Raw genomic sequence first — 22374 nt, 5'->3', positions numbered from 1 at the left:
CAGCGGGGAGCGGGTTTGTAAGATGGTTTTTTGTGCTCTCGCTCATTAGAGGCGGAAGGCCGATCTTGCTTGGTAGATCTCTCTGTGGACGAAAAGGAACGAAAGGGCCTAAACGTCCGGAAACCCTATCTGTTAAAAAAGCGTTTTGGTCGAGACTGGGGAAGAGAAGTGCTTTTACCACCAGTGGCATCGGATATTATTTGATCCAGCTTGGCTCCAAAGAGCCTAGAGCCATGGAATGGCAGGTTGGTAAGAGACTTTTTAGAGGTGGTATCCGCATTCCATGACTTTAGCCAAAGGACTCGGCGTACGGCTACTATGTTGCTGTTAGCCCTTGCCACGCACCCAGCAGCATCCAAGGAGGCGGCCAAAAGGTATTTACCCGCATGATTAATTTGATCTGCGAGATCTGCCAACTCATCCAGAGGAGCTGCTGCTAATATGCCCCTGCGAAGGATCTTAGCCCAAGCCGAGATGACTTGCCACCCAGGCAGACGCGAAAATCGGACAGAGGGAGGCGCCAGATGCCTCGAAAATGGACTTCGCCAGAGATTCTATTTGCCTGTTTGTTGGATCCTTAAGCGATGCCCCATCTGGGAGGGATAGAACCGTCTTAGAGGCTATGCGAGAGACAGGAGGATCCACTTCGGGGGCTTTGGTCCATTTTGTGAGTAAATCTACAAAGGGGTACAGGACATCTAAATATCTGCGGCCTGAGAAGCATTGCTCAGGGTGCTCCCAATGTTTGGTTAGTGTACGTTCGGGATGGAGGCCTTGCACGTTTAAATGGAACAGAGTATTACTGAGGCGGGGGCTTGTCCTGCTTAATTTCTAGGGTTTGGAAGATAGCTGAAAGGAGACTATCGACCATATTCCGAGTTTTAGATATGTTATCTGCTTCTGAACTAGATCCCGATTGGGGATCATCCTCTGACTTAATGTCGTCCCCTGAAGAGGGAGAAGGGCACCTGGGTGAAGCAGATGGACCTAGTGAGCTGGAAGACGAGCCAGACGCGACACGCTTCCTAGAAATCCTACTCGGCCTGTCCCTCTGAAGGTCGCAGTCAGGTGCGGACGACTCACCTTGAGAGGCGGTCGTTGCACAGGTGGCTGTAGATAGCTGAGGCAAACGTTTTAGGACCTGGACCAGGGACTGAGACACTTTAGTCAGATCAGAGACCGACTGAGACATAGCAACGGCCCACTCTGGGAGAGGGGAAGTACCCTCATCACGGGAATCGGTGTGCTCCTGAGAGGCTGGCATAGCTGAAGGACTGCAGGACGGACAGAAGGGTGACGACTGACCTGTAGCCCACTTCTTTTTACAGCGTGCACAGGCGTAGTGAGTAACGGTGGGCTTAAAGGAAAGCACCGTTGAAGGGTTGGGCATAGGTGGGTTACTCGTTATGGCCACACTAAATAGACAGGGACTGCAGAGGAGAGCCAATTTGCCATAAAGCGCTGAGCCTACCGGGAATCTGACGAGCAGCAGTACCCTGATGTTTCCCCCAAGCAGTGAGGAAGCAAGTGAAATTGCAGGATGGAAGCTAGCAGTGAAGTCGGTGGGCGGAGCTTGGCGCCAGGCCGTGATTGGACAATGGCAGCGGAGGGGCGCAGTAATAAAAGAGATTGATGCCTCTAAAAAGAAAGGCGTCATGTGATAGGGTGGAATGGGCGCGAAAAAAGCGCGCCCAGAGTGAGGAAATGAGCGCGTCCAGAGCGGGGAGGAGAGAAAGTGAAAGTGACGCGGTCTCCTCCCCCGCCTGGATCTGTAAACTGAAATGGCCGCGGCGCCGGTACATTGAGGTGAGCCTGCGCCACACCGATGTGAAACACCCCCCCCCGTGATAAAATAAAATCCCCGCAGATAACTCAGGAGACCGCTCCATGTGGGACCGCTGTGTGCCTCTGCACCGTGGGGAGCACGGCTGCAGCGTGAGGTGCGCGGCTTGTAGTGGAGAAGGAGGAGGGGGAAATTCAAATGGTGCTCAGAGAAGTGCAGGGCTGAAGGGAATGATCAGACTCTTACCTGACGTCCCTGAAGAGGATGACCACAGGGGCCATGCGAGCAGACAGGCCGCTGGGAGAGGTCCTCTTGCCCTTTGTCATGCAGAAGACGGCGTTTTCTTGCTGGGAGCGAAGGATAGCCCACTGGCTGCCGCCGTCTTCCTCTCAGCCCTATCCCAGGAGAGGGGTGAGGAGTTGCTTTGGCAAGGACAGGCCACCCGTCATCAGTCCATAGCACCGAATGGTGATAGGGGAAAAGTCCTGCCTGCGGTACTGACAGTTGCGATGTGGATGACACCACACTGCTCGCTCAGCCGCCTGATATGGGAAATCAGGGTGATAACTACGCCCTGTTTCCCGACGGAGAACCTGAAAAACAAACGAGAAAGGATTATAAAGTTCGACAAACACCTAAGGAAAGAAAGGAATTCGTAACTGCGGATCTGAGAAGATCCCGGTCCACCTCCTACAGACACTAAGCACAAACTGAGGTACTTGGTATCTGTTGGTGGGTGTATACTGCCGGGGAGGAGCCAATTTTCTTGTTTTTGCATAGTGTCAGCCTCCTAGAAGCAGCAGCATACACCCATGGTAATCTGTGTCCCCCAATAAGGCGATAAAGAAAACTACTGTTTGGGCACACGTTGGGGCTCAGAAGGGAAGAAGTGACACTTTGGAATGCAGACTTTGATGGAATGGTCTGCGGGCATCATGTTCTGTTTGCAGAGCCCCTGATGTGGTTAAACAGTAGAAACCACCCACAAGTGACCCCATTTTGAAAACTAGACCCCCTAAGGAACTTATCTAGATATGTGGTGAGAACTTCGAACCCCCCAGTGTTTCACTAAAGTTTATGCTACCCAGGCATGAAAATAAAAAATCCTATTTTGTGCCCACAAAGATGATCGTTTAGTACCCAATTTTTAATTTTCCCAAGCGTAACAGGAGAAATTGGACCCTAAAAGTTGTTGTCCAATTTGTCCTGAGTACGCTGGTACCCCATATGTGGGAAAAAACTGTTTAGGCACACGTCGGGGATCGGAAGGGAGTGACGCTTTGGAATGCAGACTTAGATGGAATGGTCTGCGGGTGTCATTTTCCATTTTCCCTGATATGCCTAAACAGTAAAAAAAACAAAAAAAAACACAAGTGGCATTGTTTTGGAAACTAGACCCCCAAGGAACTTATCTAGATGTGCCCCAACTAATCTAATGTTTCCGGTAAAGTAATTTAGTAGTGCATTGAGATGTGGTACAATTTGAAGCAATCCTTCATACACAGGCCAGGTTTTGCATTGATAAATGGTGTCCTTGCGTATTCCGTTTTTGTAACACACTCGGCACCTTTTTTGCGATTTACCTCTTTTTCCAGTTTGCGGGACCTCCCCCGGGAAATGCCGACCTGGTACAATACGAGCACCTTCAGTTCCGGAAGTTCTGGGGTCCGCTCCTTCCAGAGTGCCAAACATCAGGGCCTTAACCACTACCTCCTGGAACTCAAGGTACGACGTATCGCTGGGGCATGCACATTGTGACAGCAGGAATGCGTTGAGCATTGCCAATTGGACGATGTGCACGGCCAGCTTTTTGTACCACACCTTAGCCTTTCTCAAAGCATTGTACGGTTGGAGGAGTTGATCGGAGCGATCAACGCCCCCCATGTTTTTATTGTACCCCAGCACACATTCAGGTTTGCTGACCTGTGCAGAGGTACCCCATACAGTGCTGAGGGCACTGCCATCACCGTGTATGGTGGTCAAGAGAAGGACATCCCTCTTGTCCTTGTACTTGACCACCAGCAGGTGGTTGCTACATTGGGCCCTGCTCTCACCTTTTCGGAGCATCTGCCCAAGTAGCGTCTTCGGGAGGCCTCTATGATTTTTGCGGACAGTACCGCAAGCTGCGGTACCTCGCGCAGAGAGGGATTTGTAGAGTGGGAAACTGGTATAAAAGTTATCAGTGTCGAGGTGATGACCTTTATCCAGCAGTGGGTGCACCAAATCCCACACAATTTTCCTACTCACTCCCAGGTCAGGAGGACACTCAGGGGGTTCAATCCTGGTGTCCTTTCCTTCCTACACTCTAAACCTGTGGGTGTACCCTGAGGTACTCTCACACAGCTTATAGAGTTTGATTCTGTACCTGGCCCTCTTACTGGGCAGGTATTGACGGAATCTGAGCCTGCCCTTAAAATGGACCAAGGACTCATCCACGCAGATGTTCCTTTGGGGCACGTACACTTCAGCAAACTTTTTGTTGAAGTGTTCGATGACAGGCCGAACTTTGAACAGACGGTCAAAGTTGGGGTCATCTCGTGCGGGACACTGTGCATTATCGTTATAATGCAGAAACTTGTGGATGGCCTGAAAACGCGTCCGGACCATGACCATTCGGAACACTGGAGTGTTGTATAAAATATCAACACTCCAATATTGCCGAATTTCAGGCTTCTTCAGGATACCCATGTGGAGGACCAGGCCCCAAAACTTTGTCATTTCAACTGCGTCCACAGGAGACCAGTTAGTATAGGATGAACGCGGGTTTTGCTCCAAAAATTGCCGAGCGTACAAATTAGTTTGCTCCACCATGAGGTTAACAAAATCCTCAAAGAAAAAGACTTTGAAAAAATCAATTTCTGTGAGGCCGGTGGTGTCAAACTTGATTCCTGATTCTGCCACAAAATCAGGAATCGGTGGCTCGTAGTTTTCGGGGGGGGCGAGGTCCACACAGGGTCTGCTGAATCAGCTGCGGGCATGGTGGGCGCTGCCTCATCTTCTGTACTGAGCGTCTGTGTGGCGGTTCCGCAGGACCCGAGAAGGAAGATGAGGAGGTGGAAGAGGAAGAGGATGAAGAATCCGAAAAATAAAGAAAAGTCGGATCGTCATCCTCGCTATCAGTGTCGGAGGCAAGGTAAGAATATGCCTCCTCCATTGAATAGCGCTGTTGGGAGGAACGTGATGAGCTGGACATTTTTTTGTGTAAATATGGTGCTTGGGTGTACTTTATTTTTTATAACTGTGTATGTGGTGGGGGGGGCTAGTGATTGGTGCACACTATCCTGTAAGAAAAAGCTAAAAGGAAATGGGGAGCAAAATACCTGTGAAAAAAAGTCTAAAACAGCAGGTCCTAGATATGATAAGTGAACGGCGTCACGTATCAAAATTTAGTGGCTGCTGGATGTGTGCACAGGGGTGGCGCAAAGGGGGGGGGGGGGTGAAAAAGAAAAATGGAAAACAGCCGGCACGAACTTTGATAAGTGAATTGCGTCGCCCGACCTCTCTGCAGGACTCCTCAGCTAGAGGACCCCTGCAGACAGGTCAGAGGCAGGTCAGGGGCAGGTCACAGAGCGGTCACATTGCTGCTGTGACCTGTCATTGGTGGGATCGAATGATTACATCGATCCCACCAATCCCTGCTCTGCCTGGTGACCATGGTAACTGCCTAGGATCGGAGCTCATGGCCAGGTCATCAGCAGGGCACAGAGCGGTCACAGCGTGACCGCAGCTGTGCCCTGTGGCTGGCGTGATCTCCAATCTAATCAATAGCGCCAACCACTTCCTGCAGGCCCTGCTGGGCCTGTCCTAGGCTCTGGCCTAGGATCGGTGCTATTACAGCACCGATCCGGGCCGGTACCGGTAGGGCACAGCGGCGATATTGCGCCGCTGTGCGCTGCGATTGGCGCGATCGATTAGATCAGCGATCGCGCCAATCTTTGGGCTTTTCTCCGATGCCTGGCGTTGCCAGGCACCGGTCCTAGGATCGAGTACATCGGTACTCGATCCTAGCCTAGGTTCCTGTTTCAGCCAATCTGATTGGCTGAAACAAAGAAGCGCTGTGATTGGCTGTTCTGAATTGAACAGGGGCGGGCCAGGGCAGAGACTGCCCAGGATGCCGAGGCCATCTATCCTGAGGTAAGATGGCGTCGACATTTTAATGCGATCACCGCGACTTAAGTCGCGATGTCGCATTAAAGGGCATGACGTAATATTCCGTCCATGGGACTTAGGGCCCAGGTCACATGGACGGAATATTACATCCAAAGTAGGAAAGGGGTTAATAGACTATCATTTGCCTATTAGATAGGTAGACAGTGTAAGCTGAATGCCAGGGTTACACAATATGTGCATGAGGCTCACATGGCACCAGGTTTAGTCCTGTTCAGACATCTTACAGATACAATACACAGGATGAATCCGGGTCATACCGTTTTTCTTATTTTAGATACTGGGAGGTGAATTGATGAGAGTCATGTATGCAAAATATTATATACGATAGAGAATCCTTTTTTGACTCCTCTGCCTGAAGTCACACAGCATAAAGGCAGTCAATCAAGCCGGAGTAGGCGGCGCTGAGTGGCGAATGGACCTGGAGTGACGTAGAAATCAGATCTACAGCCTCATTTGCATATCAATTCAAACATGGATATCTCAGTTATGGAAGAATGGTCTGTTTAGGCAAGGCTGTAGTCACATAATTGTATAAAAAAAATTGCTCCGATGTTGGTCCAGAAAAGCAGGACGAGTGTCATGTGAGGACAATGCGATTTTTCTCACCTAGCATCCATATGACATCCGTATGCAATGCGGTTTAACACCACCTTTTACATATTGTAATTATGTGTCAATTAAAGCTAGTTTACAAACTAATAAAGCAATATTGTATACAGAGATAGATACATAGATAAAGATAAAAAGAGGCAGCACTCCATTAATAAGCAAAACGTGTGGACCTATCACAGAAATGTTCTCAAGCAAGAAACCCGACGGCTCTGAACAGCGGTGACATCAGTAACTACAACCCTCGATAGAGTTATGCTGGCCTCTATGACACTCGGTCACTCTGATGAGCGATGTAGTTACAGATGTCACCGCTGTTCAGAGCTGCCAGGTCTTGCGGGAACAGTCAGCTTTGGCTATGTACTGCAACCATAGGTCACTCCCGGTCATATCTCATGAGCGATGCCGTTACTGAGATATTGACGTCATTGCTCATGAGACATGACCAGGAGCGACCTATGAAGCGTTCTCAGAACAATGCTCCATAGACTGTTGTACTGAATCTGTGGATGTTGTGGGAACACCATGGATTACGTCAGAGCTGCAGGCGTTTTTATTAATAATAAGTTGGTGAATAAGGGATGGCCACTTGTTTATATTTCTTTACCTCCCGCTTTAAGGCTGTGTGCCCACGTTGCGTTTTTTAAACGCTCAGGAATCGCTTAGCAGCTAAAAACGCAGCATGCTCATTGATTTTCGCATTGCTGAGTATTTTTAGCCTTCCCCAATGTTCCCAGAAAACGCGCGTCAAAAAACGCCTCAAAAACGCGCAAGAAACGCGCGGAAAAAAGACGCGCGTTTTCTGGGAAGGGGATCAGTTTCCTGAGCGTTTAAAAATGCTAACGTGGGCACATAGCTTTAAGGTCTTTCAGGTTTCCATTTTTTTGACTACTTCAGATTCATTGGACTACATTGGATCCCTTTTTTTTTTTCTCAATTGGTGAACGAGTGTTTTTTTATTTTTTGGGTTTTTTTTTAAACAAACTACTTTTTGTGTGTGTTTTTATTTTTGATTACTGGGTTAGTAATGAGGGTAGCTGATAGATACCTTTCCATTACGCCACCAGGGCTTAATGCCAAATGACATTATAGAGCTGACATCAATCCCATAAACTATTATCCAGATTGCCACAGCATCAGGGCAAATTGGGAAAAGCTGGTGCGAAATGCCAGAATTGGCACATCTGTAATGAGCTAATTCTGGGGCAGCTGCGGGCTTGTATTTTTAGGATGGGAAGTGCCCAATAACGTTTCCAGCCTGATAATACAAACCCACAGCTGTCTGATTTACCTTGGCTGGTTATGAAAAATAAGGGGGGGACCACACACATCATTTTTTAAAATTATTTACATACTAACTTAACTAAGGCTAAACACCCTGTAGTGACACACGAAAGGCACTAAAGGGTGAAGATTTGTTATATGTAGGGGACTTGTGAAATTATAGGTCTACAGGGGTTCCCTGAAAAATGCCCACAAGAAAAATGCCCACCCGGAAAATTGTCCACGCGGAAAATTGCCAAATGCAGCATCAAAAAGTTTAAGACCTATAATTTTTGAGGTGCAAGGTGATGATGTTCACAAGATATGTGATTAACTTGTGATTTAGGCTGTGTGTCCACGTAGCGTTTAAGCGTTTCAGCAGCGCTTTTAGACAAGCGATTCTGCTGCAGAAATGCTAAAGAAAAGCATCCAATTGATTTTTAATGAAAAACGCACATGTTGTGCCAATGGTGCGTTTTTAACCGCTGCGGAAACACTTATCGATTAAAAACGCAGCATGTTCATTAATTTTATCAATTTTATTTTATTTAATTTTTATTAATTAATAGTGCTGCCTGTGGCCCGTGTGCTGCCTGGGACCCCATTTTCTGCCTGGGGGCCCCGTGCGCTGCCTGGGGGCCCCGTGCGCTGTCTCTGCTCCTGTGTGCTGCCTGGGACCCCGTTCACTGTCACTGCCCCCCGTGTGCTGCCTGATCTACAACATCTGGGGTATATTCTGAATGGGAGGGGTATAATCTGGCCTAGGCCTAACTATACCCCGGGGTGTATTCTGGCCCAGAGGGGTATAATCTGGCCTAGGCCACTTTAACCCCGGGTATATTCTGGGCGGGAGGTTAATCTGGCCTGTTACACCGGAATTGCCATAGCAGCGCCGCTCTCCTATTGATTCAGTGGCAGTGAATCTGGCGCCTGCACTTCCTTCCCTGTCCACATGACTACCAAGATTAAGAGTAAACAGATCCTACATAGTTATGTATCGAACACATATACTGCAGGTGTAGGCAGGCATAGGATGAAAGAAAATGCAGAATGGATTGGAATCAGGGTCTCTAGGCCCATACACACCACACAGAGTGGAATGACAACTCGTAAGAACAGACTCTGTCCTCTGGTACTAGGTATGAGTGAACCGAACCTGTAGAACTCGGAGCAGTCATCTGGGCCCAGAGACCTTTGTTGAAATCCATTCTGCATTTTCTTTGCTGCCTGTGTTGTGCTGTATTGTATTTCAATGGAGCCCATGGAAGTCAACTGGGTTTCCTTGTTGACATTATTTCAATTGGGCCTTCCAGCGCTTCCCCACCCCCATTGTTTCCAATTGGCAATCATGTCATTCCTTTTGGTACAACCCCAGTGAACAATGGCTTTCCTGCTGTGCCAGCCAATTGTGTTTTGGTTAGTTAAAACATGTATGGTACTTTAACCCCTTCACCCCCAAGGGTGGTTTGCACGTTCATGACCGGGCCAATTTTTACAATTATGACCACTGTCCCTTAATGAGGTAATAACTCTGAAACGCTTCCATGGATCCCGGTGATTCTGACATTGTTTTCTCGTGACATATTGTACTTCAAGTTAGTGGTAAAATTTAATTCACATAACTTACGTTTATTTGTGAAAAAAGCGAAAATTTTGAAAATTTCGCAATTTTCCAACTTTGAATTTTTATGCCCTTAAATCACAGAGATACGGCACACAAAAAAATTAATAACATTTCCCACATGTTTACTTTATATCAGCACAATTTTGGAACCAAAATTTTTTTTTGTTAGGAAGTTATAAGGGTTAAAAGTTGACCAGCGATTTCTCATTTTTACAACACCATTTTTTTTTTATGGACCACATCACATTTGAAGCCACTTTGAGGGGTCTATATGATAGAAAATACCCAAAGGTGACGCCATTCTAAAAACTGCACCCCTCAAGGTGCTTAAAACCACATTCAAGAAGTTTATTAACCCTTCAGGTGCTTCACAGGAATTTTTTGAATATTAAAAAAAAAAAAAACATTTAACTTTTTTTCACAAAAAAAAAATAATTCAGGTTCAATTTTTTTTATTTTACAAAGGGTAAAAGGAGAGGTTGGACTGGAAAAGTTATTGTGCAATTTGTCCTGAGCACGCTGATACCTGATATGTGAGGGGGAACCACCGTTTCGGCACATGGCAGATCTCAGAAGGGAAGGAGCGCCGTTTGACTTTTTCAATGCAAAATTGACTGGAATTCTGATCGGATGCCATGTCACGTTTGGAGAGCCCCTGATGTACCTAAACAGTGGAAACCCCCCACAAATGACACCATTTTGGAAACTAGACCCCCCAAGGAACTTATTTAGATGTTTGGTGAGAACTTTGAACCCCCAAGGGCTTCACAGAAGTTTATAACGTACAGCCGTACAATTATAAAATCATATTTTATCCACAAAAATGATCTTTTCACCCTCAATTCTTACTTTCCCAAGGGTAACAGGACCCTAAAAGTTATTGTGCAATTTGTCCTGAGTAAGCTGATACCCCATACGTGGGGGTAAACCACTATTTGGGCGCATGGCAGAACTCGGAAGGGAAGTAGCACCATTTGACTTTTTTGGCTGGAATTGAGATCGGACAGCATGTCGCGTTTGGAAAGCCCCTGATGTACCTAAACAGTGGAATCCCCCCACAAGTGACCCCATTTTGGAAACTAGACCCCCTAAGGAACTTATCTAGATGTGTGGTGAGCACTTTGAACTCCCCCAGTGCTTCACAGAAGATTATAACGCCCGGGCGTGAAAATAAAAAAATCGTATTTTTTCCACAAACATGATCATTTAGTCCCCATTTTTTATTTTTTTTCCCATGGGTACCAGGACAAAATGGACCACCAAAAGTTGTTGTCCAATTTGTCCCGAGTACACCGATACCCCATATGTGGGAGAAAACTACTGTATGGGCACACGTCGGAGGCTCGGAAGGGAAGTAGTGACGTTTTGGAATGCAGACTTTGATGGAATGGTCTGCGGGTGTCATGTTGCCTTTGGAGAGCCCCTGATGTACCTAAACAGTGGAAACCCCCCACAAATGACACCATTTTGGAAACTAGACCCCCTAAGGAACTTATCTAGATGTGTGGTGAGCACTTTGAACCCCCAAGGGCTTCACAGAAGTTTATAATGCCCGGGCATGAAAATAAAAAAAAAATCTTTTTTTTCCCACAAAAATGACATTTTTGCCCCCAATTTTTTATTTTCCTAAGGGCAACAGGAGAAATAGAACCCCAAAAGTTGTTTTGCAATTTGTCCTGAGTAGGCTGATACCCCATATGTGGGTGTAAAACACTGTTTGGGCGCATGGCAGAGCTTGGAAGGGAAGGAGCACCATTTGACTTTTTCAAAGCAGAATTGGCTGGAATTGAGATCAGGCGCCATGTTGCGTTTGGAGAGCACCTGATGTGCCCAAACACTGGAAACCTCCCAATTCTAACTCCAACCCTAACGGGAAAATGAAAATACATTTTTTTAATTTTATTATTTTTCCCTAACTAAGGGGGTGATAACGGGGGGGGTTTGATTTACTATTTATGGCGGTTTTTATTTTTGGCAGCTGTCATACGCTAAAAGACGCTTTTTATTGTAAAAATAGTTTTTGCATCACCACATATTGAGAGCTATAATTTTTCCGTATTTTTACCCACCGAGTCATGTGAGGTCTTATTTTTTGCGGGACGAGTTGATGCTTTTATTGGTATCATGTTCGGGCACGTGACTTTTTTTTATCGCTTTTTATTCCGATTTTTGGGACGCAGAATGAACAAAAACCAGCGTTTCATGAATTTCTTTTGGGGGGTGCGTTTACACCGTTCAGCGTGCGGTAAAATTGATAAAGCGGTTTTATTCTTCGGGTCAATACGGTTACAGCGATACCTCAATTATGTCATTTTTTTATGTTTTGGCGCTTTTATGCAATAAAAACAATTTTATATAAAAAATAATTATTTTTGCATCGCTTTATTCTGCGAGCTATAACTTTATTTTTTCTCTGATGATGCTGTGTGGTGGCTCGTTTTTTGCGGGACAAGATGACGTTTACAGCGGTACCATGGATATTTATATGCGTCTTTTTGATCGTGCGTTATTACACTTTTTGTTCGGCAGTATGATAATAAATTATTATTTTTTGCTTTGTTTTTTATTTTTTAAGGGGTTCGCTAAAGGGGTTAACTAATGGGACAGTTTTATAGGGCAGGTCGTTACGGACGCGGCGATACCAAATATGTGTACTTTTATTGTTTGGTTTTTTTTATTTCCAAAAAATGAATTTATTAGGGAATTTTTTTTTTTTTTTTTTTTTTTTTTTTTAATTTATTTAGCGATTTTTTTAAAATTATCTTTACACTTTTTTTTTTAAACTTTATTAGGTTGTCCCAGGGGGGATATCACTGATCTGTCACATCACAGATCACTGTGACAGATCATCTATCTGTCACAGGCAGTATGCAGGTTTCCTCCTTGCCTGCGCTTTGCAGGCACTGAGGAAGTCAGCTCCCTGCAGGCCCCCGAAGGTCCCAGTCGCCATCTTGGATGCGGGGACCTGCAGGGAAAGAGCCGCCCGCAGCAGCGCTGCACATTGCGCTGCTATGGGGGGCTTAGGGAAGCACGGAGGGAGCCCCCTCCCTGCCGATGCTTCCATTTAACCCCCGGTACACCGCGATCATGTTTGATCACGGTGTGCAAGTGGTTAACGTGTCGGGGGCAGTCCGTGACCGCCCCTGACACATAATGCCGGGTATCAGCTGTGATGATCAGCTGACACCCGGCCGCGATCAGCGGCGCTCACCACGTGGGCGCCGCTGATCGCCCTAGACGTACTATCCCGTCCATGGGCATAGGGGCCCGGGTCCCATGGATGGGATAGTACGTCTGATGTCAGAAAGGGGTTAATAGATCTATCCCCATATTTTTTAATTTCTTTTCAATAAAAGTGTATTTTGAGTTCATCTAAAGTATTCTAGCCAGAGGAACAACAAAGTTATGATTTACTTGGGGTTTGAATATCTTGCATTTCATACTATCAACGCAGTGGTGACTTGGAAATGCCGACTGCAACGCTCTTGAAAATGCCATTCAATTCTCAAAACAAAGGATGACAACGTAGTTCAAGAACCAACAGAACATTATCATGACTCGTGCCCTCAAAAAGCAGAAGCAAAATGTGCGTCTGTGCTGCAGAGCATCTCACCTAGAATTCTATATTATTCTCCTGTCCTGCAGAGCATCTCACCTATACCTGTATACTATTCCCTTGTCCTGCAGAGCATTTAACCTATGCTATTGTCTGTCCTACAGAGCATCTCACCTATAACTCTCTACTGTTTTCCTGTGGATATTCATGTCTATGGGCAATTTTCACATATCATGTGAACATCCTCACCTTGCACCTCAAATATAGATCTGAAACTTTGTGATACTGCAATTGGCAATTTTCCATGTGGGCAATTTTCCGGTCACCGTCTACAGGATATCTATATATTCTCTCTGTGAATATATCTATTCCACTGTATACATTCATCTATTCTTTTTATCTATGCTATTATGACTGTTCAGGCAGAGAATTTACTGAACTTCCCTGATGAAATGTCAAGTTTCGTTTGATATGTGTGCGTAAATATTGGACAGCACACGCATGGTCAGTGTGCCGTACAATTTTTTTATCGCACCCCATGACTTGCATTGGCGAGTGTGATACAAATGTCACATCCACTTGCAGCATGCTGCGATTTTTTGCTCAGTCTGAACGGAGCTGAGGAAAAACTCGCAGATGAGCACGGACTCACCGAAATTATTGGTCAGAGTGCAATGCAATGTTTTCTCTCATTGCACTCTTCCATATTATACACTTGTGTGAGTTGTGTGAGCAAGCCTTCACGGTAATGCTGGGCTTGTCTTTGAAGATTTCTCATAAAATCACATAAGCTGTAATGTCAAAAGAGGCAACAAATAAATATATAAACATAATTAAATATAAGCAAAAAATAAAACGAGTCTGTGGTATATGACGAACTTCGATAAATCTCACCATTGTCTGGTATTTCTTTGAGGACTCCTCTTCTTATAAGTTCATCTCGGCTCTGTCTCATAGATATTTTGCGCTCCAACACTGAGAAAAGACAAGCAAACTACATGAAGGTATGTGTTTTTAGAAAATAAATCTGAAATCACTTATTGTGTTATTTGAGGGCTATGGTTGATTCAGGCCTATAAATGTCAAACTGCGGTACCTCCTTGGTTCCCTAAAATTTTCACTGGTAAATGCAATATACAGTGCCTTGAAAGACTATTCAAACTTGATGAACTTAAATTTAAATGTTTTTTTTTATTGGGATTTTATGTGATATAACAAAAAGTAGCAAAGTATTTGTGAAGTGTAGAGGAAATGATCCATGGTTTTCTAAATATTTAAAACATAAATCTAAAAATTGTGAAGTGCATTTGTATTCAGCCCTCCTAAGTCACTACTTTATAGGACGACCTTTCACTGCAATTGCTGCAGCAAATAATTTGTGGTATGTTTCTACCAGCTTTCCACATCTCGAGGATGAAATTTGTGCCCACTAGGCTTTGAAAAATAGCTGTAGCGCATGGAGATTGGATGTAGGCATCTGGGAACAGCAATTTTCAAGTCTTGTCACAGATTCTCAATAAAATTTAAGGCCTAGACTGTAACAGAGCCATTCACACATGGATATGCTTTGATCTAAACCATTCCATTGTTGTTCTGGTAGTTGGTTTAGCCTCATTGTCCTGCAGTAAGGTGAACATGTTTTCCTCCAAGATTACCCTGTATTCAGCTCCATCAATCTTCCCCCATCAATTCTGACCGGTTTCCCTGTCCCTGATGAAGAACAGCATCCCAGCAGCAGGATGTTGCCGCTACCATTTGACGGTGGGGATGGTGTTTCCAGGGTGATGTGCGATGTTTGCTTTCTGCTACACATAACGTATTGCAATTAGCCTAAATAGTTCTACTTTGGTCTCATCTAACCAGAACACCTTCTTCCAAATGCTAGCCATGTCCTCTACATGGCTTTTTGCAAACTGAAAATGGTACTTCTTATGGCTTGCTTTCATAAATGGCTTTCTTCTTGCCACTCTTCCATAATGCCAAATTTATGGAGTGATCATGAACCTCTTGACTGCTGTCCTACTTAGTGCTTTCTGTAGCGCTATGTCCGGCGCCCCTACATGGTGTCCCCTTCTCCCTCCATGCGGGCTTACTCACTGCCCCAGCCCCTCGGCACGGTCCCTGGCGTGCTTTCCGCTTCCTGGTTGTGTGCACGTCACAGCTCCCTCTGGTAGGAGATCTAAAAGAGTAAAGGTTCTGCTTGTGGAGAGAGTGTCTTAGAAATACAGAGGTCTTCAAAAGAAATTGCAAACACTAAATGGTTTGATAGCATAGTCAAGACTACATATAAGGCTACCTCATTTTCTATTTTAGATACATTCGAGCAATAATCTCTTCAAGCAGTCATGTGTCAGCATAAAGTCATGGGCCTATGTCATGGGCCTATGGGTCTGAGACTGAGCTACTAATAGAGGGCATGTTATTATTAGTATCACTATCACAGATTTTATACAGGGTCTTTATTGCCATGGAAACTTTGTATGGATTGAAAAATACAGTATGTAGAATGTTGATATTGTCAATGTCTAAACTTATGGGCCCAAAGCCTAAAACTACTGTGCTGTAATGATCTCAGGATATTTCCTGTTATTGATGCATTGTGTAGGTTAAAATCACCATTTAGATCTGTACAGTTGGATGTTTGTGTTGGATGTATTAGTATTTCTTTCCACCACAGAATGACAGTGCAGAGCATATGTCTATGGAAAAATGTAAGCACTGATTAGATTGTGTTACAGCCCATTTGGTTCTATTTACATAGAATACAAGCATATAAGAGCAGATTGGCGGGACATGCGGCAAACTAGAAATAAACATTTGACTATTACTGTACCTTTGGGTCCCCTATGCTTCATAATGCCAGCTGACTAGGGTATAACCAACTATGCACTTTACATACCTTATTCGACCAGTACCTGTTCTCTGTCCAGTGGCGTAACTACAAAGTTATGGGCCCCGGTGCGAACTTTCAAATGGGACCCTCCCCCCCCCCCCCATGCCAAACTATCCGGTGCCCCATCCTGGTATATATTTCGCCCCCGTACTGTCATAGTTCTGTAATGTATAAAAGAAAATAAACCATTATACTCATCAGGGGCTTACATAGAAGTCATGGGGATCCATATAAGAAGTATAATGCACCCCCATAGTCCTCCATTTAATATAATGCACCCCCATAGTCCTCTCTATAATACACTGCACAGTTCATAGTCATCCATGTATAGTATAATCAAATGGACCTCCATAGTCATCAATAAAGTATAATGCACAGCCGATAGTACTTCATAGTAGTAAAATGTACCTTATAGTCCTCCTAAATCCGAGCCCCCCGGATCAGATTACTTGCTGGATTACAGATTAATTCATCTCCATCCTCCAGCACAGTGTGTGTGTGTATACATACATATATATACACACACACACACACACACAATAACTATAATATATATATATATATATATATATATATATATATATATATATATATATATATATATATATATATATATATATATACATACATACACACACACATATATATATACACACACACACACACACACACATTACACAGTTGTGTCCAAAAGTATTGGCACCCCTGCAATTTTGTCAGCTAATACTCAGTTTCTTCCTGAAAATGATTGCAAACACAAATTCTTTGGTATTATCTTCATTTAGTTTGTCTTAAATGAAAAAACACAAAAGAGAATTGTCCTAAAGCCAAATTGGATATAATTCCACACCAAACATAAAAGAGAGGGTGGACAAAAGTATTGGCACTGTTCGAAAAATCATGGATGCTTCTCTAATTTGTGTAATTAACAGCACCTGTAACTTACCTGTGGCACCTAACAGGTGTTGGCAATAACTAAATCACACTTGCAGCCAGTTGACATGGTCTGTCCTGTGTCCTTGTGTGTACCACATTGAGCATGGAGAAAAGAAAGAAGACCAAAGAACTGTCTGAGGACTTGAGAAACCAAATTGTGAGGATGCATGAGCAATCTCAAGGCTACAAGTCCATCTCCAAAGACCTGAATGTTCCTGTGTCTACCGTGCGCAGTGTCATCAAGAAGTTTAAAGCCCATGGCACTGTGGCTAACCTCCCTAGATGTGGACGGAAAAGAAAAATTGACAAGAGATTTCAACGCAAGATTGTGCGGATGTTGGATAAAGAACCTCGACTAACATCCAAACAAGTTCAAGCTGCCCTGCAGTCCGAGGGTATAAGTGTGTCAACCCATACTATCAGTCGGCGTCTGAATGAAAAGGGACTGTATGATAGGAGACCCAGGAAGACCCCACTTCTTACCCCGAGACATAAAAAAGCCAGGCTGGAGTTTGCCAAAACTTACCTGAAAAAGCCTAAAACGTTTTGGAAGAATGTTCTCTGGTCAGATGAGACAAAAGTAGAGCTTTTTGGGCAAAGGCATCAACATAGAGTTTACAGGAGAAAAAAAAGAGACATTCAAAGAAAAAAACAGTCCCTACAGTCAAACATGGCGGAGGTTCCCTGATGTTTTGAGGTTGCTTTGCTGCCTCTGGCACTGGACTGCTTGACTGTGTGCATGGCATTATGAAGTCTGAAGACTACCAACAAATTTTGCAGCATAATGTAGGGCCCAGTGTGAGAAAGCTGGGTCTCCCTCAGAGGTCATGGGTATTCCAGCAGGACAATGACCCAAAACACACTTCAAAAAGCACTAGAAAATGGTTTGAGAGAAAGCACTGGAGACTTCTAAGGTGGCGAGATCTAAAAATGGCAGTTTGGAGAAGGCACCCTTCTAATATCAGGGACCTGGAGCAGTTTGCCAGTTTGGTCTAAAATTCCAGAAGAGCATTGTAAGAAACTCATTGATGGTTACCGGAAGCGGTTGGTCGCAGTTATTTTGGCTAAAGGTTGTGCAACCAAGTATTAGGCTGAGGGTGCCAATATTTTTGTCTGGACCATTTTTGGAGTTTTGTGTGAAATGATCAATGTTTTGCTTTTTGCTTCATTCTCTTTTGTGTTTTTTCATTTAAGACAAATTAAATGAAGATAATAATACCAAAGAATTTGTGTTTGCAATCATTTTCAGGAAGAAACTGAGTATTATCTGACAGAATTGCAGGGGTGTCAATACTTTTGGCCACAGCTGTGTATGTATGTATATAAATAATCTCAATCAGAAACAATGTCTCCAGCTTTAGCAGATCTCTCCCAATCCTGGAAGCTTCCCCCCCACCCCCCCATACAGGTCACATCCTGCAGGAACACTCCTGGCTGAGGAAGCTGCGGCCAACAAAGCCCCGTTTCTCCCATGTCAGACCCCAGGACATTTCCATATGGAAATTGTGTGTTTGTCTTGTATGTGCCTTTTGTAATTAATAAACATTGTTAATCATTTTATATCTTGTGGTGTTCCCAATTTATGGGCATGTTGCTTTTCTCTTCATTTCTGCAGTTTACTCTAGCATGCCTTTGGTGAACTCCTTCTGAATATCATTCAGTTTAGTGGTGCCCTCCAGGTGAGTATATTAACACACTACATGACATACACATATACTCAGATTTAGTAGAGAAAAATTTTCATCGTAATGCTTCCTCAAGAGAAAATTCTTTCATAGCTTAGAAAGTTCAACTTGCTGGAATTGTGCTGAAGTTTGGGTAGCTTAGTAATTAGTACACATATTCTGAAAATATTTGAATAAGGTAAATGCCCCCAGGAAAGGCAAGTAGACATAACACTCAACAGGAACTATAACCCCTACCTGCGGAGGTCTCGCGGAATTTTTCACTAGCCTTCTTCTTTCTCCATTTCCAAGGCTTAAATATTTTGCCTATGGATGAAAGTCGTCCTTTCCTCTTCAGAGGAGGTGATTGGGTGCCTGTGTTTGGAGCATCACAGTTGGCTATTGAAGCTTTGTCCAACCCATCAACTGTAAGAAAAAAAAAAAAAAAAGGATTAGAAAGCCATGATTAAATTTATCCAGGCAGAAAAATAAACAAGCACAGACATCTTATGCAGTTAGGAAGAAAGAGCTTATAAACCTATTGATAACTTATCAAAGTACAAGAAAAAAAAATACAAAAACAACAATAATTATTTTAATCCAAAATAATTAGAATTGTATTAAATTACAAAAAAAACAAAAACAAAACCAGAACAAAAAAAAAAAAAAAAAATCTTTATCCACCAGGGACCACCAAGTTGGGAATATCACAGAGAGACCTCACTGCCCAGAACTCCGAGGCGATGCGTGTAAAAGTACAATGAAAAACGTAAGGTGTTAACTGTTCTACTGCCATTTCTCTTTTACATGATCTATTATAACTGATATGGACAGAGATTTTCTTGGCAAGCCACTTTAGGCTGAAGTCACATATGGAAGTGGATACAGAATTAAAGAGGTTCGTCAACAAACAACCAACACTTCTTCACAGGATATACTGGTAACAAACATACATTATATGGAAAAAAAATTCCAGCATCCAGATCAGTAATTAGATTAAAAAAATTTTTTTAACAAACATACAGTATGATCTCTGCGGGTACCACACATGGCGCTTCCAACAATTAATAGAAGAAAAGGTCCTGTATCTGCAGTCTGAATGGTAGAGTATGTAAACTATTGAACTACTAAATTAGTTAACTACAGGACTGATGGAGATACAGCGCTTGGTTACATCGGTCAGTCGAATAGTCAATGAATAACATGGTAGTACACATGAGACCACTGTTTGCTACGAAAAGGGACATCCAGGACTACAAAATTTGTGATTGCTGGGGATACCACAGGTGGGTAGTTTAATTTTTACAACCTAATTACGATGGTGTAAAATCCCAAACGTAGAAAAACCTTCTCAATCACCAAAACGTTACCTTAGTCTCCTGCCAATATAGGTTCCAGTGATCATGTGGTTACACAATACATGACTGCTGCAGTCATTCACTGGCCGCAGTGAGGATCTCAGTGGTAACGACACAACACTGATACAGCCAGTAATTGCCTGCACAGTCAAATGTCACATCGACACATCATCATCGAAGATGGAAAAACAGTACATGGAGGGGGACCAAGGAAACATGGTATAAGAGGAGCAAGGGATTGGAGAGCATGCTTGGAAAAAAAAAAAAAAGACCTATGACTGGTCGAAACGTCACATTTATGGACAAATAAATGGAACCTTGAAGGTTTTATTTCACCTAAATTAGATGCTGTCTCTCTCTTCTCTAGAAAATAATTGTATGTACACTATGGGGAGATTTTATCACGGGGGAAATTTAAGTTGCTTTTCGTGGTGGCTACAGGATAATTATTTGTGCAAAATTTATCAAAGTGTTTGATAAACTTGGTGCATCTTAAAATATACTTCTGTCTATAAATGTAACTCCACTTTTCATGCCAACCTATTATACTAGAGTAAGTCATACATCTGTTAAATCCCCCCCTTCCACATATCCTGATGTATATGGTAACTACAATTAAAAATAGGCCAAACAACATCATAGATTTTTCCTAAAATTTGATATTAATTCAGTGTAAATCATTAAATGTAGCCAATCCATGTATCTATTACATTTAACTAAATATACACACATTCACAGGGCCGCCAGAGGGCATTACTGCCCTGACTTGCGTTTGGGGCCAATGAAAAGAGGGGGCCCGCATCAGGCCCCCTCTCTTCTGCTCACCGAGCCCTAGCAGCAGCATTCTGCCAGTGCAGTAACTGAACCTGCGTCCAAGATGCATGTTCAGTTAAACTATATTGCCATGTGGGCCCACACGGCAATAGTTAAAAGCCGCCAGCCAATCGGAGTCTGGCAGCTGACATCAGCGTGCACGTCGCCGGCATATGCATGGAAGCAGCATCGCCATAGGAGCGCGGCCAGGTAAGGCCTCTTTCACACTTCAGTTATTTGCATCAGTTACAATCCGCCAAAAAGTCAGACAAGCGGATCCGTTGTCAACTGATGTGAACGGATGGCACAGGATCCGTTTTTAGACGGATCCTGAAAATGAGGAAATTTAAAGGAACCGCTGGCCGGGAAGGAGAGCGAGGGAGAGGATGAGAATTTATTTTTTTTGTCCGGCACCCAGACAGATTTTGGGGTTAATTCAGTGTCTGGAGGATCCGCCGGCAAAAAAACGTTGCAAGCTCCGTTTACAAATCTTTGAGGATGTTGACGGACACTAACATTGTGGCGGATCCTCAAAAAAACGGATGCAACGGACGGCAATCAGTCAGGATCCGCCAATAATGAAAGTCAATGGGGAAAAAAACGGATCCGCAAATAAAAATGGCAGATCTGTTTTTTTTCAAAATTGGCGGATCTTGACTGATTGTCAAAAACGGAAGTGTGAAAGAGGCCTTACCAGCAAATCGTGTGACCGGTGAGGGTAGGTTTGCCTGCTGCCTAGTGAAGGGTGTGCCCACTGCCCAGTGTAAGTAGATCTGGTGAGGTTAGGCCTGCTGTGTGTCTGCTGCCCGGTGTGCCTGGTGTAGGAAGGTGTGCCCAGTGTAGGTAGATCTGGTGTGGGTAGATGTGCCTAGTGAGGGTAGGCCTGCCGTGTACCAGCTGCCCAGCGTGGGTAGGTGTGCCTGCTGCCCAGTGACTGTTGACCTGCCTTGTGCCCTCTGCCCGGTGTGGGTAGATCTGGTGTGGGTAGGTATGCCCGCTGCCCGGTGAGGGTAGGTTTGCCTTGTTACATCGTGGTTTCAGTTATGTTTGAGTATGTATGGATTTTGACCTGCAGGTCGTGGTCCGGGTATGTGCTGTGATGCACAGTCCAGATGTGGGTCATCCTGGCAAGAGCTTGACAGCATCATGGGTATATATGAGGCTGCCAAGTTTGGGTCAGGGGACCTGCTGCCGTTATGACATCCAGTACATATGCTTAGACTCATGGGCGTATCAATCCTGCAAACATTCAGCGTGCAAATAGTCCAAAGATATATGGAAGCGGTGAGGACGTCTGTGTCGGGGGGGGTCACTTGGGTGTATGACTCCACCAATGATTTCCACTCTGCTATACCACTTTTGTCGTCTTGGTCATCATTTGGGGTTTTGAAATTCTTTTGTCCAGTTACTTGTACCCAAGGAAAGAAATAGAAAATTCAGATTATTTTGTCGCCGCTCACTTGGCCTGGTAGAACTATGCAGTACATTTTCCATGCTCGGGACCTCCGCTCTGCTTTGCTCTTCATGTACCTCCTGCTCCGTATGATGGAGGTTAGTGGTCCTGCTCAGGCCTGAAGCTGGCCATACATAGTGATGTCTTAGGCCTCTTTCACACTTCAGTTTTTTGCATCAGTCAAAATCCGCCAAAAGGACGGATGCTGGATCCGTTTTAGAACTGATGACAATGGATGCCACCCATCCGTTT

General features: G+C 44.2%; 1 protein-coding gene across 4 annotated transcripts in view; it reads right to left on the bottom strand.

Annotated features, from left to right (window-relative positions):
- PHACTR2 (phosphatase and actin regulator 2) overlaps window positions 1-22374 on the bottom strand; it is a 284129-nt gene that overhangs the window by 40979 nt on the left and 220776 nt on the right. For all 4 annotated transcript variants that reach the window (XM_073575682.1, XM_073575684.1, XM_073575681.1 and 1 more), the window contains exons 2-3: window positions 18757-18924; window positions 13900-13980 (exon numbers count right to left, since the gene is read on the bottom strand). In XM_073575682.1, coding sequence (XP_073431783.1) covers window positions 13900-13980; window positions 18757-18924 — 249 coding nt within the window. The remainder of the gene's footprint in view (window positions 1-13899; window positions 13981-18756; window positions 18925-22374) is intronic.

Source organism: Dendrobates tinctorius, unplaced genomic scaffold (assembly GCF_039654945.1).
Source record: "Dendrobates tinctorius isolate UK_male_01 unplaced genomic scaffold, ASM3965494v1 ptg000046l, whole genome shotgun sequence".
In the NCBI taxonomy this organism is placed as follows: Eukaryota; Metazoa; Chordata; class Amphibia; order Anura; family Dendrobatidae; genus Dendrobates; species Dendrobates tinctorius.
Note: the sequence above shows the minus strand (reverse complement) of the source record. Positions and strands in the feature narration are given on the sequence as shown.